Source organism: Micromys minutus (assembly GCF_963924665.1).
Source record: "Micromys minutus genome assembly, chromosome: 9".
Lineage (NCBI taxonomy): Eukaryota > Metazoa > Chordata > Mammalia > Rodentia > Muridae > Micromys > Micromys minutus.
In genome coordinates, this window is record NC_137978.1 from 42,900,553 (window position 1) to 42,918,517 (window position 17,965).

The 17,965-nt window shown below is 48.8% G+C and overlaps 1 protein-coding gene across 1 annotated transcript in view; it reads left to right on the plus strand.

Moving 5' to 3' along the window:
• CSMD2 (CUB and Sushi multiple domains 2) overlaps window positions 1–17,965 on the plus strand; it is a gene marked incomplete at both ends in the record, with an annotated part of 547,554 nt that overhangs the window by 213,069 nt on the left and 316,520 nt on the right. The window contains one exon of the mRNA XM_080921920.1: window positions 1,418–1,625. Coding sequence (XP_080778046.1) covers window positions 1,418–1,625 — 208 coding nt within the window. The remainder of the gene's footprint in view (window positions 1–1,417; window positions 1,626–17,965) is intronic.

A 17,965-nucleotide genomic window follows, 5' to 3' on the forward strand; every position in this document is an offset into this window, starting at 1 on the left:
TGTGTGTGTGTGTGTGTGTGTGTGTGTGTGTATGCGTGGGGTGTGTGTAGTGTGTGTGTGTGTGTGTATGAGTATATGCGTAGGGTGTGTGTTGTGTGTGTGTGTGTGTGTGTGTGTGTGTGGTGGTGGTGGTCCTTTGCCTGATCCTGAGTGACAGGGAGCTGCATCTATCCAGCCTTGTCACTCTGAGACAGGATGAGAGGTCAGGCTAAGATGGGGAGGTGAACATGACCCATGCCCTCAGGTTGTATGCTGTGGACATAGAGACATCTGTGTCCTCAGGCCTGAGGGAGAGTAGTCAGCAGGCAGGTGCAGGTCTACCCTCTGCAGACCAAGATCTAGGGCGGGACATAGAGGGGACATAGAGGCAGTTTGATGAACTGACTGAGGACACAGTGGCCCAGCATCCCATTGGTCACCCTGACCAAAAGACTGCTGGGGACCAGGCTGAGGCTGAGACTTTTCTGCAGACCCTGTGGCTTCCAGGGGCTCTGTTTTCACATGAGCCCCTCCCCCTCTCTGTCCTGCTCTGCCCTCCCCTACCCAGACCACTCTGTTCCACAGAGCCAGCTACCCCAGGCCCTGGAAAAGGCCACCCTTTTGTCCTTGTGAATATCACAGCATAGGAGTGGGAGGAGCCACCAACCCCACCTCCACACCCCACTGTCCCCTCTTTCACCCCTCCCTCACTCCACCCCAACCTTGGCAGAGCTGGAATCCTAGGTGGAGCTGTCATGGCCACCTGCTCCTTTTCAGTCTTTATGTAACACAAGGTCCCCACTCTCCCCATTCCCTGCCCCCCCACCACGGCCTCTGCTATCCTCTGTCCCCATCTCAGGCACACCTTCTGTCCTTCCCTGAGCACCAGGGGAGTCTTTCTACTCTGGCTCTGGCCTCTGACTGGCCTCTGAGCTCCCTCTGCCTGGTTTGCAGGCAGAGCCCAACCTGTTCAGCAAGCTTGGCTTTTCCAGTCACCCTCTCCTCCCTCCACTGTGACTCCTGCAGGGCTCAGGCACCCTGTGCTCGCATTGCCAGCTCCGCACTGTCCTCCTATTCTTCTCTTAAGGTTGGGGTGAATGGCCCTTTCTCAGTCCCTAGCCCCAGGACCTTCCAGATAAAGCCCTTTGACGCCCCTCCTGAGCCACCCTTCCTCACCTGCTCTATCTAGTGAACTATTTATCCCATGAAAGCCAGCTCTAGCGAGGCCTCTTCTGCTTCTCCTTCCCAAGTTGACTGACGCGTTTAAGCAATATGTTCTGCAATTTATTTATGTCCTCAAAGAGTGAGCTGTCCCCATAGAAGACCAGACTGGTGACGATGATCATACAATCACATGCCAGGACCCTTTCTGCCCCAATAGGTGAAATCAGGGCCCAGGAGTCCTACCACTCACAAGAGCCTTTGTCTTTCCCTGCAGCCGATGACGCCTGTGGAGGGACCCTGCGGGGCCAGAGTGGCATCATTTCCAGCCCCCACTTCCCTGCTGAATACCATAACAATGCTGACTGCACCTGGACCATCCTGGCTGAACTTGGGGACACCATCGCCCTGGTTTTTATTGACTTCCAGCTAGAGGATGGCTATGACTTCCTAGAGGTCACAGGGACCGAAGGCTCCTCTCTCTGGTGAGTCTCCCGCCAGCCCCTCCCCCTTCCCTCCTGGCCTCTGCAGCTGGGGAGGACTGGAAGGTCCAAGGTGTCCTTTGCATCCTCCTCCCCACTGGCTTGTTTTGAACTCCGGAGTCCTTGCATCTCATCATTAATGAGAAATTGCTGCACGGTTTTAACGTGGAGATGAGTTGGTTTTTTTTTTTTTTTTAAACAGGGATTTCCATATCTGATTCGAAGTGTGTCCTTGCTAATTTCAGGTTGGAACTTAGCGGAGAAATCCGAATTAAAGATAAAAAACGGTTTGGTCTCAGGACAGAAGCTTTGGACAGGGCCTCGCTAGCACCCTGGGGAATCTTGTTGCATTCCTGGATGGCTCAGGGGCCATTGCTCTTCCAAGAGCTTTCCCGGGCCTTGAGGCTTGGGCAGTGCCTGTCTGGAGAGTAATGAAGGGATTTGCCTCCCTCTTGCCAGCTGTGACGTGGGACCACTCTTCTTCCTGACATCCCGAACACTCCCAGATGTTGGCAGGTCAGGGAGGAAGAGGGCCATGGAAGGGCTGGGGGCTTGACATCCATCCTTGCCTGGTATTTACAAGATCTGATTCCTACTGTGTGCCCAAGGAGGCGGCTTAGGGAGGTTGTGTGACCAACATTTCCAGTTATGTGACATATAAATGTGTACACTTAGATCCACAATGTGATTCTCTTATTGGAATGATGGTGTCTAAGGGTGTTTGTAGCATGTGGGGCTCCAGCAGAAAAGTTTTTAGACGTAGGATAGACTGGGATGGGCATCTTTGTTGATTTTTGGGGAGGGGGAGACAGTGATAGCTCAGGCCAGGAGACAGTGGGCAGAAAGGCATTGCTAGATATCCCAGGCAAAGCAGGACTTAGGTCCTTGAGAGCCAGAGGAGGCTAATGTGTAAGGACACAGACAGCGTAGTTCCTGAGGTATTGGTTAGGCAGGGAAAGGGGGGCTGGGATGGAGAGGAATGAGGGAAGGCTGTGATTGTGTGACTCCTGCCTGGTACACACATCTAATCCTAGCACTCCGGAGGCAGAGGCAGGCTGATTTCTGTGAATTCGAGGCTAATGTGGTCTACAAAGTGAGTTCCAGGACAGTCAGGGTTGTCACACAGATAAACCCTGTCTTGAATTAGAGAGAGAGACAGAGACAGAGACAGAGACACAGATAGAGAGACAGACAAACAGAGACAGAGAGAGAAGAGAGAGAGAGAGAGAGAGTAAAAGAGAAAGAAAAGGCCTACCAAGCCAGACGCAGCCCTTTGAGGAGTGCGATCTTTGTGGAATGAAGAAGTCCACCTGGGAGGTTGGTGCTCTGTAACTGTGGCTCTAATCCAAGTGGGACCAAGAAGCTGGAGTTGCCCTAAGCTCCTCAGCCTGCAGACCCTGGGGCCCCAGGCTCCCACCGTGAAACACTCATTCTTCTCCCAGCAAATGGAAACTATGGAAAGATGAAGAGAAATGGGGAACACTGATTAAAACTGTGGCATGTGCCCCTTTGGCCTTTATCCCCCTTAGCTAGTCATTTGTATATTTTATTATGAAATAGTATCTTAATACCTCTACTCATGTATTTCTAACTTAGCATGAAATCATGAAAATCTTCCGTGCATCGTCAGAGTCCTCCTAAATAGACTGGGATGAAAGCGATTACTGAGCATTTCATAGGTGCCAGGCCGGTTCTAAGTTCCTTACAGCTCTTAAGTTCATCGCATGCCCGTCAGGTTCCTATGAAACAAGTTGTATAATTTCTCTCCCTTTACAAAAGAGGAAAAATAAGGACCAGACAGCTTCTGCTCTTGCTTTGGGTCACACGGTGCTGGGCTCGCAGCTCAGGTGAAGGCCACTGGGAACCTGTCTTTTCAGCCAGCTACGGTGTGTTTTCTGTGATGGGTTCCCAGGGCTCTGTAGCTAGCTAGCACTCAGTGCCTTTTTGTCACGGCTAAGACCAGGCCATGCCTTGTTTCTCAGGTATGTTGTTTGCAGCTTCTATAAACAGATATAAAGATGACTGTCCTTGCCTGCTCCTTCCCTTTCAGCCTCAAGCCTATTTGACTCAGTTGTTCTTACATGTGCCAAACAATCTTCTATGGCTTCTGCCCCCAGCCGTGAGTCTGGGAAGAGTCAGCCTGTTCCTTTAAGTCACCCAGAGAAGAAGGCATTGTGTAGAGACCACTGAGGATGTCATCCCCAACTCTTGGCATAAGATTAATTTCTACTTATAGGCAGGTTGGTGCCACAGGTGCCAGGCAGGATGTGTTTGTTGTTCTAATTTCCACAAACTGGCAACTACAGGTAAAATAAGCTCGGGGCTAAGGCTGGGAGTCTGGAAAGAAGCAACTCTCTCCCCTGCGCCTTTCTTTCGAGGTTCCCCCCCCCCCGGATACTAGCTAAAAAGGCTATGCTGCCGGGTTAGGTAGATGAGTTTATGAGCATCCCATGAGATTTCAGGCTATGCTCTTGAACTCTGGGTCTTAGAAGAGGCAGATTTGAATGCAGTGGGCATCTCTGTTTGTCTGTGGAGGTGACAGGAGTCCTTTGAAGGAATGGACCTGCCACTTCCTGCCCTAGCAGCAGGTTGCTGTGGATACAGAGGAAAGGAGGCACATGCTATGCCTGACTCAGTTTCCTTTCTTCCCCCTGCCAGGTGAGAATAACACGGGGGTTTCCATGAGGGCTCTGTTCAGTGGGATGTTTCGGACTGGTATGGGGATGATTTGTAATTTTCTGGTTTGCCACATAGGCTATTTTAGGAGCGAGCCTGCCACCTCTCAGCACTCAAATTCATCAAGCAAAGGACACCAGTGGCCTGGAGCGTGGCAGGAAGTCATCACTTGGCAGCCTCAAGGTGACACAGTGAAAGGTGGGGGAGAGAACCGCAGATAAACAGCAGGGTAGCCCAACCTCAGAGCCCACTGGTATATAAATGACACCTTGGAGGTTTTAGTCTCTCTGGCTCATACTGGCCTTCTAGAATCTCTCAGCGCCTGTTGTGGAAAGGCTGTTACTACCACAAGCCCTAATCTGGACTGCTCTACCATGTTTAGAGAGCCCTAAGACTTATACCCTCTTTCCCTTCATTTATTGTATGGGAGCAGGGGGTTGACTGTGAGCAAAGATTATGTCTGAATAATCCCAACACCATCTTCTCTACCCCTGACACACATATGCTACCGCATATCCCTGCCATGGATGTACCACTGAGCCAGCACCACACCCCATCCACAGCTGTGTGTGTATATATATATATACACCAGATTTATTATTTTTGACTGACCTGGGGTGGGAAGGTGTTCTCTGTGGGTGCTGACCTTACCCAGTGGGTAGGCTTGACCTCTGACCCCCAATAGAACCCATACCTTTCCATCACACTCAATGAAAAATGTTCTCAGCATCACTCTCTCAAGAGATCCTGATATGCTTAGGGATGCATGAAAATTTTTATATGTGGGAACTGGGTCTCTTGGGGGACATTGGGTAAACTGGGGATGATAAGTTAAAGCCAGCTGACTAAAGGGATGGCCTCCCCATAATCATTGCGGCGAAGGCTGAGGAGAAGCTTCTAGACCCGTTCTTCCTCCCTCTGTCTTGTGGCCCACACTCTCAGTGCATGGGACTCAAGCTCCATCACTGCCACCTAGACAAGAAAAGGACAGCCCGGGAGTCAGATTCACATGGCCTTAAGTAGCTGTCTAATCCCAGGTTGTAAAGAAACCTTCGAGCCTCAGTCTTCACACTTGAAAATGAGGTTCGTGTTATAGATCACGCAGAGAGAACCAAATGAGTACACAGCTGCCAGGCTCCTCCCTAGTCTATTGCTCCCGGTCTGGAGACCACTCCGGGTCCACTCTCTGAGGGACAAAAGGCAAGATACGACATCTCTATGGACTTGACAGACCCCATTCCCACCCGCATGGTCCCTTACATAGCTCCACCTTCTTTCGCTCACTTTTGTTCATGTAGTTATGGACACAAAAGTTCCAGTCTATGCTACAACCGGTTTCAATGTTTATTGGGTACCCTCTCTCCCTTTGAAAGACCTTGCTTTAATTATTAGGCATGCAATACATGGAATTTAAGCACACTGGAGTCATTCGATCTCGGCAACTTTTGACGAGGTGTTTTATTGAGGGACCATTAGAAGGAGGCAGAGTCAGAATGCACATGGGGATACCTGTGGGGGGTCTGCTTGAAATACCTGTTTGTTTATTCATTCACAGCCAACAGCTAGTTATGTCATTTGTGTGCTTTCTTACCCCCTCCTATTTATTTTCCATAACCATTTGGTAAAATCCTTCTAGGAACCAGGGTTCTCTAGATGCTGAGGACAAAGACACAGACCAAAGTCCTGGAGAGTTATCCACTCAGTCCACAAACGTTTTTGTCATAGCCACACACTGTACTAGACTCTGAAGCTCACAGCTAGTGCCAGGGGGAGAATATTGTTCAATGGATTACAATAACACCTGTCAGGTATTCTTCTAAAGACATAAAGGAGGCTCTCCCGGGGTCTGCAAAGAGAAATGCAAGAGCCAGGACTCTTTCCCTTAAAGAATTGAAACCCCATTTCCAACTGACTGAATTAAGCAACAAGGGATATGTGTTGGCTTCAGTCACTGGGGAAAAAACATCCAGGATCTGGCTTCAAGTCGACATGGATCAAGGTGAACAAACAATGCTCCACCACGGACTGGTGTTTGCTCCCCCTTGGACTGGTGTTTGCTCTTCCATGGACTGGTGTTTGCTCCCACTTGGACTGGTATTTGCTCTTCCATGGACTGGTGTTTGTTCCCCCTTGGACTGGTATTGGCTCCCCCAAGGACTAGTGTTTACTCTTCCATGGACTGGTGTTTGCTCCCCATTGGACTTGTGTTTGCTCTTCCATGGACTGGAGTTTGCTCCCCCATGGACTGGTGTTTGCTCTTCCATGGACTGGTATTTGCTCTTCCATGGACTGGTGTTTGCTCCTCCATGGACTGGTGTTTGCTCTTCCATGGACTGGTGTTTGTTCCCCCTTGGACTGGTATTGGCTCCCCCAAGGACTAGTGTTTACTCTTCCATGGACTGGTGTTTGCTCCCCCATGGACTGGTGTTTGCTCTTCCATGGACTGGTATTTGCTCTTCCATGGACTGGTGTTTGCTCCCCCATGGACTGGTGTTTGCTCCCCCATGGACTGGAGTTTGCTCTTCCATGGACTAGAGTTTGCTCTTCCATGGACTGGTGTTTGCTCCCCCATGGACTGGAGTTTGCTCTTCCATGGACTGGAGTTTGCTCTTCCATGGACTGGTGTTTGCTCCTCCATGGACTGGTGTTTACTCTTCCATGGACTGGTATTTGCTCCCCCATGGACTGGTGTTTGCTCCCCCATGGACTGGTGTTTGCTCCCCCATGGACTGGTGTTTGCTTCCCCATGGACTGGTGTTTGCACCCCCGTGGACTGGTGTTTGCACCCCCGTGGACTGGTGTTTGCACCCCCCGTGGACTGGTGTTCTTTACAGGCAGGTTTTCTCTGTGAGTAAGGAAAAAAGATTCCCACCAGGTCTCTGCCACCCACCTATGTTAGCTGTTATTGTAGGAAGTGGTCAAAGCACTTTCCTCGTTTTATTGATTGAGAATTGAATATATGCCTTTAGCGTGTTTGAATCAAGCCCCCCCCCAACTCCTCCCTCCAGCTCCTCTATCCCCACCTTCCTGTCCCCTCCCAGTTCCATGTCTTCTTCCTGCATGAAGTCCATCTACTGTGCCAGTACATGCGTGAGTATAGGCCACCTATTACAAGAGGAGCAACTTCTCAAGGACCATATCCCTAAGGAAAAAGGACACCCCTCTCCCAGCAGTGATCAGTTCCCTGGGGCACCTCAGCTAGGTGTGAGCCTCCCTTACCCACTGCCCGCACCATGCTGGGATTTTGTCTGGCTCGTTTGCCCACCATCAGTTCCTATGTGTGACTCCCCTGCTGCGTGCAGGAAACACTCTTTAGCTGTAGTCAACCATTGCCTCTGGCTCTCATCATATCCCACCCACCCCTCTTCCCTAGTGATCCTTGAGCTCATGGGGAAGGGGGTGGGGTATCGATTCTGGGCTAAGCACTCTGCAGTCTCCTCTTCCCTGCATGCTGACTGCTTGTGGGTTTCTCTGTCAATCACCTACTGCCAGGAGCCTCTCTGATGAGGGTTGAGAGATGTACTGATATGTAGCTATAACAAAGTGTCTCTAGGATTCGGTTCAATATCACATGCCTTTCGAAGAATAAGAGCAACAGGCGTGACCCAGCCCATCGCAGATTCTTGGCCCATTAACAGGGCCAAGAATAAGTTTTCTTTTTGTAGAATGCGCCTTACATCCGATCAGGAAGTTTTTGGTTACTCCCATAACATCGGTGCCTCTGGCTTGCAGGATTCACAGCTCAGTAAGACTGGTAACCACTTTTCTTCTCCACAGTAGCATGCATAGCATGGTGAACGCTAGCCAGTAAGGACGAGGTTTCCAGGTCACTAGTAGCTTACCCCTGAGTCAGATGTGTGGTGCTTCTGGCAATGGGCTCTTAGCAAGTTTTAGAAGCGTCCAAGAGAGTGACCAATAGCAAAGGCGGTAACATATAATGCTTTGGGGGCTGATATGGGACCCCAGACTTTCTTGCTGGTACCTGCAAGGGTCATAGTTACACAGACACATGCCCACTCCTTAAAGACATTTGAAACCAGAAATACTCCCACTGGCCAGAGTCAGGTCATGTTACCGCAGACCTCTTGCAGACAGTAATGTATGGATGACACCCAGGATAGGAACTCTGGGGGCTAGAAAGGCGAACATTAAGACTCTTTGTCCTTCAGAAAAACTGTCAGTCTTCTGACACATTACCTCTGAGACTCTGAACAGTGTGTCTCCAGGGATGGGCTTTATGGTGAGCCAAAGAATGAGTAAGATTTTGCAATCAGCCTGGAACAGGAAAGAAGGGTCCCCGGTGTTGATAAGCCAGGAAGGCTTCCTAATGTACAGGGCATTATAAGCCAGGAGCAAGGAGTAGGGCAGGACTATGACACTAGACAAGCCTCAGAACCAACAGCAGAAGAGTATGGGCTCAGGCAGAGTCTCCCCTCTTGTTCACAGAGAGGGTTCCACAGTGGCAGAAAGCTACCGAAAGCCTTAAGCAAGGGGGCAAGAATACCCTGAGTGTTAATGGGGTCAAACTTGAAGGCCCAGAAGGCAACTATAAAACTTGTTTGCAATCACTGGGGCAGGAGAAGGACCAGCCTGGGCTGCTGCAACCCTGAAGTGGGAAAGGGAGGGAATTAAAAGCATCGTAGATATAGGGTTGCAGTGACATCAGTTGGTAGAGTCCAAGTCTAACATTTAGGGAGACCCTTGAATCAATGCACTCAGATGCACTGGGCATGCACACCTACAGTCCCAGCACTCAGGAGGGAGGTGCGGGAGCATCCTAAAGTTCAAGGTCATTCTTGGATACACTGCAAATTTGTGGCTAGCCTGAGCTAAGTGAGACCTGGAGGCTTACAAGAGAGTCAGAGAAAGTAGAAGAGGAGGTGGGGGCCATCTGCGCCTCTGACTAAATAACTGTGGGGGCCACATACTGAACAATTTGGGGAGGGGGAAGAGGAGGAGCTAAGGTGGTACATGCTGGCCATTCTAGCATAAAACAGTCATTGAAAGGAAGCCCAGTCTACACCAAGGATGGAAACAAGGCTGCCCAGGGACAGGGCACTTCGAAGCTCTGAAAAACAGAGCTTTGGAATAAGACCTGTAAGGGTGATCAGTGAATGAACTCAGCCAAATTGGGTGTCCCATTTCTCTGAAGAGTCACCAACTTCTGTTTACCTTTACCCTCACTGCCACGGGTCACCCCCTCTTCATCACCAGTCCCCTTCCACCACAGTTTATCCGTTTCTATGTAGTCCTTCAGCCTGTGCCTTGTCTGGCACTGGCCCTGGCCCTGGGAGCACAATGGTGGAGAAGACAAGCGTTGCCTCTTCCTTTGTGAAAGCTTATAATCCCCAGACAACCACAGAGTCAACAGCAGCCATCTTTCTCCCCCATGATAGAGGGTTGGAGATATGCCATCACTGAGGAGGAAGGTGGAACCTTCCTTCTGGGGGTTCTGGGCTGTGGAACCACCACCATGCCCTAGCTGCCTTTGGACCTCATCATGGCTTGGAATGTGTCTCCTGAGGTTTTACCTTTCCTTGAATGTCAGAAGCTAGGTAGGATCAAGGTGCCAAGTTAGCAGACACACCCAGAAAGCAGTGGGGACAGAACAAGGACCAGAGACGCTAAGCCTAAACCAAGGGATTTGGTGAGCAAGCAGACAAACTGAGGCTGAGACTAGGAACCTGCTGTGGTAGTTAGCTGGGTGATGACCCCCCCCCCCACTATCTCTCCATTCCTGCTACACGGTACTGCTTTAGGTCACACCAAGAAACTGTTTGCTTCTGATGGAGCCCATGAAATTGCATCTGTTGTACCCATCAGGAGCCAGGCCATAAATAACTAGCCTTTTAAAATCTCATCTCATGCATCTCTCGGAGTTGGAAATAGCATTACAAGGTCCATAGCCAAGCCATAGGAAAGGATTAGTGCCCTAGCAGGCCGCTGGCATACACGAGTCTGCAGGGCCAAGGCTCTGGCCCCCAAGCTCTCTGCCGAGGAGCAGTGTGACTTCTCCTCCCTTCTGCAGGTGACAACACGCTTTCAGACAGAACACAAAAAGTCTGGGCTGGGAGAGCAGGGCTCAAGGGTTATGTTGTCTGCCATAGGCACGGGAGCTCTGCTGGAGCTTGGGGCTCACAGTTCTGTGCGTGGGAAGTAGAAGTAGGGCAGCTGGTCTGCCCCCCATGGCTCTGACGGCACGCAACAGGTTTGTACTAAGTACTTCATCTGCTAGGAGGCCTGTGCCAGGGCTGTGGAGGGCACAGACAACAAGATGCTGTCCTCAACCTCTCCCGAGGAGCTGCCAGGTGCCTGGCTGCTTGGCTGGGACAGATGGAAGACATTGTTTTGGGCCCTTTTGAGGGCCCCCGCATTCTGGCAAGCCCTGTTTTCTAGAAGAGTGTTTATTCAACCGGAAATGTCCAAACTCTCCATTTCTTTATTTGGCCACAAGGGTGCATTCCACTCCCTCAGGCTGAGACCAGCCTGTATATTCTACCAGCTTTTCTCCCCCCTGTAGCTCCTGCAAGTACTTTCCAGGTTCCTAGGACTGATATACATCCTTGGCACACACACTCTCTCTCTCCCATATTCATTCTCCTCTCTCTCTCTCTCTCTCTCTCTCTCTCTCTCTCTCTCTCTCTCTCTCTCTCTCTCTCTCTCTCTCTCTCTTTCTCTCATTGAGCCTTTGATTCATTTAATCTCAGCTTCTCTCCAACCAGTGGCCAGGGTATGGCATTCACAGATTCATCAAGGCAGCAAGATTCACATAGAAAACTGGTATCTGGAAATCTGTTAGAATGTTTGGACTCTACAGTCCGGGTGGTTTGGGAAGGGAAGAAAGGAAGCTTGTCCAAAGGAAGACGAGATTTCTGCTATTCCAGGCCATTTGTCACCTAAATGTCTGTTTCTTTAGAAAGAGTCTCACTATATAGGCCTGGCTGGCCCAGAACTTGCTGTGTAGGCCAGGATGGCTTCCAACTCACAAGGATCCCCCTGGCTTTTCCTCCTAAGTGTTAGGATTAAAGGTGGGAACCACCACACCAACTTGACCCAAGCTTCTTGAAGAGCAGCCTACGCTGTGTTCCCAGTCTTTGGCGCCTGTTATTCCCCTCATCTACTTCTTCCTCCAAACCTCAGCCTTCCTTGAGCCATTCACTCTGAGGGCATTTCAAACGCCATCTTGGAGGATGTTCTATGACACTTACAGTGGGTATTTTATTTTGAGTGTTTTCTCCTTTCTCCACCTTCAGGTTTCTTTTTCTAATTTTTGGCTTTGTTTTATGTTGGAGGTGATACTGAGGTTTAACCACAAGGCCTTACAAGTGCTAAGCAGGAGCTCTCTCTACCTTGGTATTATTTTTCAACCTGTCTCTTTCTGGCCCTCATAGGACTTCTTTAATTGTCTTCCTTCTAATTGTCTCTCCTTTAATGGCCTCAAGACTCTGATCCTACCTGATTGACCTGCTCAAAGACCACATGCTCTTTGGGTAACCTTACCTCCTGTCAAGGCTTCAGTTACCATCTATTTGTTTGGAAAGCCAAAGCTGGCTCCCTAGACCACCTCTCTGCTGAATATCAAACTATAGAGCCAATCACTTGTTGGGCATTGCCCCAACCACATGCCATCACTGCCTCTAACCCAGTTCTTCCCACCTCTGCTCATCTCTGACTGCATAAAGGCTACACTGGCTGGTTTTGGGTATCAGCTCTACACAAACTAAACTCATCAAAGAGGAAGGAGCCTCAGTTGAGAAAATGCCTCCATGAGATCCAGCTGTAAGGCATTTTCTCAGTGGTCAATAAGAGAGGGCCCAGCCCACAGTGGGTGGTGCCATCCCTAGGCTGATGATGCTGGGTTCTATAAGAAGGCAGAATGAACAAGTCATGGGGAGAAAGCCAGTAAGCAGCATCCCTCCATGACCTCTGCATCAGCTCCTGTCTCCAAGTTCCAGTCCTGATTGAGTTTCTGTCCTGAGTTCTTCCAATGATGGAAGTGTAAGCCAAAAAACCCTTTCCTCCCCAACTTGCTTTATGGTCATGATGTTTCATCACATAATAGAAACCCTAACTAAGACAAAGGCCAAATTCATTTTCCTGCTTCGTTTTTGGCACTACCTTGTTATCTAAACTCCAGGGACCTGTCATCACTCTGTCTCCATCTTAGCAGCCACATTCACTAAGGGCAACGCTCTCCCAGCATACCTCCTACAATATGTCTTTCTAATCTTGCTGCTACTCCCCCAATTCAGCCCATCTTTATGGGTTTTAATAGCCCTTTTTCTCATCTCCCAGCATCTTGGCTCTCTCTAATCCATTCTTCCCACTGCCACCAGAATGGCTTAATTAAAACGCAGCTCTGACATGCTAAGCCCCAGGCAAAAGCTTTCAATCACTCTCTGTTGTCTAACAGAGCAGAATTCCAGGCCTTGATAAGGCACACAAGATCCATTTGGATCTAACTAGCTCTTGCCTCCCCGAGGCAGCCTCATCTCTTGACTCTCCATACTTTGAAAATCATCAGCTCAAGGCGGACAGTCTTCTAGATGACCCGGGTTTGATTCACAGCACCCATAAGGTGGCTCACAACTATCTGTGCCTCCAGTCCCAGGGGAATCCAGTGCCCCTTTCTGCCCTTTATAGGCACCAGATACTTTTGTGTTGTACAGACTCATTTGCAGATGAAACACTCATACAAACAAAATAAATGAATTTTAAGAAGAAAAAGCCATTAGCCCTAAACCCCACTGTGAGACTCCTAAGGAATGTTTCTTGCTTGGTGAGAGTGTCTGTAATCCAGGGTCATGCAAGTGATACCCAGGCCCAGGAACATCCCACCATCTGGTGGCTGCATATGTGACCTCCTCTAGTGGCATGGCAGGGAATGTGAGCTGAACGTCCAGCATGGACTTTATGCTATCCTACCCCAGATATATACCTTACTTATGGCTCCTTTTTTTTTTCATTGGTTGGAAAATATCATGTGGTCTATACTAGCTCTCAGGAAGCCAGGAAATGTGGGTGAGCAGATAAAATGCTTAGTGAGGCAACCTCTGCCATACCTTGTGTCCCTACAGTTAAGATGCCTTGCTCTCACTCCTGCTCCTGCCCCAAGCTGGCCTCCCCCTCTTACCCCAGTTCTCTTTTTCACCAAACCAACCCTGCTGGAGTCAGGTTCTCACCTTGTCATTTTTTTTTGTCTACTCTTGATATGCGTGACAGCACACAGTCATGTGATTGTATCTACCATCTAAAGCCCAGACCAAAAGGTTACCCAAAAAAATTACTGCTTCTTTACCCCAATCAGTCACTGCAGTTTCTCAGCTACCCCAGGTCCTGAGCCCATTCTCTTTTTTAGTTATGCCCAACATTGCCACTAAAACTTAGCGTTGCCTTGCTAAGACTACTGGTGGCTAAGACTACTTGGCTATCCCAGGTAGCCAAAGCCAGTATCACTGTTCCAGACTCATGTGATTTGGTTTTCCAACCACATATTTGGTGTAAGCTAGAGTCCTCAGAGAAGAAGGATCCTCAGCTGGGAAACTGTCTCTATAAGATTAGGCTTTATTTTCCTAGTCAATGATGGATGGGGAAGAGTTCAGCACATTGTGAGGGAGGCCACCCCTGGGCTGGTGGTCCTGGGTAATATAAGAAAGAAGACTGAGCAAGCCAGTAGGCAGCATCCCTCCATGACCTCTGCATCAGCTCCTGCCTCCAGATTCCTGCCCTGGTTTGTGTTCCTGTCTTGACTTCCTTTGATGTAAAAGTGTAAGCCAAACCATTTCCTCCCCCAGCTTGCCTTTGGACCATGGTGCTTTATCACAGCAATAGTAACCCTAATAAAGACAGTCTCCTTCTCTTGACTATCAGGAATTGCCTTGTAAGCTACCACAGCCATTCCTGTGAGCTTCCTTTCTTTCTCTTTTCCACAGCTCCGCCTTTGCCCAGCCTTTTCACTTAGACCCAAAGGTCCAGAACCCTCTCCCTTTTCCCATGCCCACCCATTGCCAGGCGACCTCACAGGTCTATTTTCAATACCATCCATATGCCGATAGTTCTCTGTTAAATTTCCTGACCTCCAAGCTCCATGTATGTTAACAAGAATCTCAAAATTAACACATCCAAAGTGGATGTCTTTTCTTAGTGTGACAAAATATGTATTGCATGAGATTTGCCACTTTCCCCCATTAAATGTACAATTTGGTGTCATTAGAGACACTAGGTAACAGCCTTGTCAATTATTGTCCACCCAACCTTTCCCAAACCCCCAGTTGAAACTATATACTCACTGAATGACAGCCTCCAGCCTGTGGCGACCCTATGAATCTGACCCCTTAAGGTGTCTCATATAAGCGGATGGTACACACGTCTCTGTTTTTAGGAGAACGTTTTCCAGTTCGTGATGTCAGAGTTTTATTTCTTTTCAGGCTTGTATTCCACTGTGCTGTGTGTTCCCTTTGGTGAATCCATTCTTCTGACTTGAAAGGTTTCTTTCCACTGCACTCCCCTTCCTACTGTAATGGCTTCTCTCCCACCCTTCTCTATGGGCTTGCACACTCCTCTATCTCCTAGGATAAGCTGCCTCTGCCCATTCTGTGCCACCAGTGTCTTTGGGCCACTCAGCATCCCATGTCTACCATCCCAGTATCTGTTCTCCAGGAAGCAAGGAAAGTTCTAGTTCATAGAGGTCCTATCTTCGCTTCCTGTCTCGTCCTACAGCAAGCTTCCACATTGCCTGGCTTCTCCTCATCCTTCTTCTCTCCCCTCTCATCCTCACTACGGCCCAGCTACAACCCACTCTCTTCCTTCCCTGGATGTGCTAATAGGACTGGTCTCTGGGCTTCTTCCCACTGGCTTTTAAGATTCTGTTCCTTTGGTTTTACTTTGTTTTGTTTTGCCAGACAGGGTTTCTCTGCACAGCCCCAGCTGGCCTCAAATTTCCAGAGACCTGCTTGCCTCTGCCTTCTGAGTGCTGGGGTTAAAGGTGTGTGCCACCACTACCTGGGCATATTCCTTCGCTCTTTAAAATCATGTTTCTTCAGAGCCCCCCCATCTCTCTCTCTCCCCTCCCTCCCTTCCCCCCGCTCATACACATACACACACACACACACACACACACACATACATACATACACACACACACACACACACAGAGCTAAACATCAGACTGAACACTTGAACCCGAATGAAAGAGCAAGAGAAAGGACTAAAGTAGCTGAAAGATTTGCTTTCTCATGGGAAGACCAACATCATCATCAGCCAAGGCACTGAGGTAGAGAGGGTGACTAGGAGAGGAAACACCTTCATGGAATCAAGTTGAGGGGGAGGAGAAGGGTATAACATTTGAAATGTAAATACAGACAATATCCAATAATTTTTTTAAAAAAAAACCAAAAACCAAAAAAAAAAAAGTTGACTGTAAATAAAGCATGCTTCAACCCCGCCCCCCAAAAAGGCCTGTGTGTTTTGAAACATTGAATTCACTTTAAATATCTCTTTTCCAAGAATGTCTTTCAGCCCATAGACAGTCCCAGCATACTCTACACGTCTATTGTAGTATCTTGCTTTATTCCAAACCTTTGTTGATACATAGTATTTTCTTCTTACTAATGTTTGTATTTTTTTCATGCCCTTCCTGTTCTCCCCATCCCCATTGTCCTCAGAATTATGGAAGGGAAAAAGCCCTGATCCTGGGCTTGGCACTTAGTAGGACTCTAGGGCGGGTTTGCCCTGAGGACCATGCTTGGCCGATCTCCGCGTCCTGTGGCTAATTGCAAAGGTTAACATGGAGCCTCTCCACCAAGTATTTTAAGTAATCACCTTCCTGGGGGACATTTGCAAATTAGCACTGACTCTTGCTGATTACTCCTCCTCAACTCTGTCTGATTAATAATTAATCAGCAAACTGCTTGGCCAGAGAAGGCTGATCAGCGCCAGAAAAGATCTTAAATCATGCAAGTCATTGGCTAGTCCTGAAACCACAGAAAACAGCCCAGCAGTGGGCAGGACTGAAGAGGACTGACCTCAAGCCAGGGATGGTCTCCTGGTTGGTTGTTTTCTCCTTTTGTCTTTCCCTCCCTGACCCTCACCACCTTATGAACAAGAAATCAGTTAAACTCTGAGAGGGGGGTTGTGTGGGGGAGAAGAGGCACAAAAATAGAAATGTGTTAAATATTACTTTAAAAAAAAATTCTTTCCATTCAGAGAAGTTTTGGTCTGAGGGACAGAGGTTAAAATTAGCCAGTTTGCTAAGCACATGGCTGTCTGGTGCCTCATGTTATTTTCTGTAGCCTGCTCAGTCTTCTCCTCTCAAGTACCCAGCCCAGCACACCTAACTCGAAATAAGGAAGAGACTTAATGGGCACAGCTCCCTGCTGCACCCCAGGCTTGGGGAGGAAGCAATTTACCAGCCACCTGTCCCATCAGGATTCCCTCTAGTGCCCTTTGCCTCCAGCCTACACACTCCAGGGTGACAGGAGAGAGGGCAATCAGAGAGAGAGATGAACACATTTTCATTGTCAGCCATGAACTTGAAGACCACTGGAGGCCTCTCTAAGTCTCAGGCATTACCTCCTGTCTCAAAAGCCAGGCCTGTGTGGAGCTTCATCTATCCCGGCTTCCTACGTGCGTCACTGAGATGTGGCTGAGGTAAAACGCAGAGAGCGCAGAGACATCTGTTAATGTTGACCTCTGGACCAGAGAGAAGGAACAGGAAGACAGGCTGGTCTGAAAGTTGGGCGTGCAGCCCGATTGCCAGGAAGAACCATGCATTGGGGAGGGTGCCACCCTCACCAACTGCATTAGAATGCCCTCGGGTGAGACCGTGAGTCTCAGTGTGCCCTTCCGTGGAGGTTTTGGGCATGATACAGCTTTAGAAGTTTTAGTGAAAGACATGAGGGGTGGCTTCAAAGAGTGAAGCAGGGGATGATCCTCTTGGTGACAGGAGGCAGGACGGAGAAGAGGTGGTCAGATACTACAGCTTCCAGGGACTCCAAAACTTCTCCCAAATGCCCCTCTTAATTATACTCCTGATTTCCAAAATATCCCTTAGAACTGACTGAACTTCCTAACTCCCTCCTCAGAAAATTGGATGTGTTTCCATATTTCTGTACTTTATCTGTATGCATGATTTTCCTCTATTTGGGGATTCTACATGTGAATCATTGGCATGTTTCCTCCTGTGATTGGCTGTTGCCAAAGGGAGAAAGGTGCCCAGTTATCTTTGTGGGATGGTGGATAGACCACTTGGCTCCACTATACCAACCGAGTACCTAACACTCATACCTTAAAGCGTTATATTCCACAAATACACACACAGTGTATTTTTAAGTTAAAGACGCAGAAAAGTATCTACTGATTCCCTCTTTGACTGAATGGAGGTTGTTAGGTTTATTAGACATCTTGCCCCAGTGAACTTCACTGCGGTGTTTGAGTTAGGCAACAGCATGAACGTCTTACAAATAAAGATGAGCCTTAGAGACTTCTTCTCACACCTGGACAGCTAGATTTTCCACCTAGATTCTTGGGCAGATCCTACCCCAGCCAGTCCAGGGTCCCCCCTTTCCCTTGGAGCAGGCTCTGTGCTGTATGTAGTCTCTCTGTGATGTACATTACTCTTTAACCTTATAAAAATTTCCCAGAAGAATAGCTCATTATCCCTCTTCATC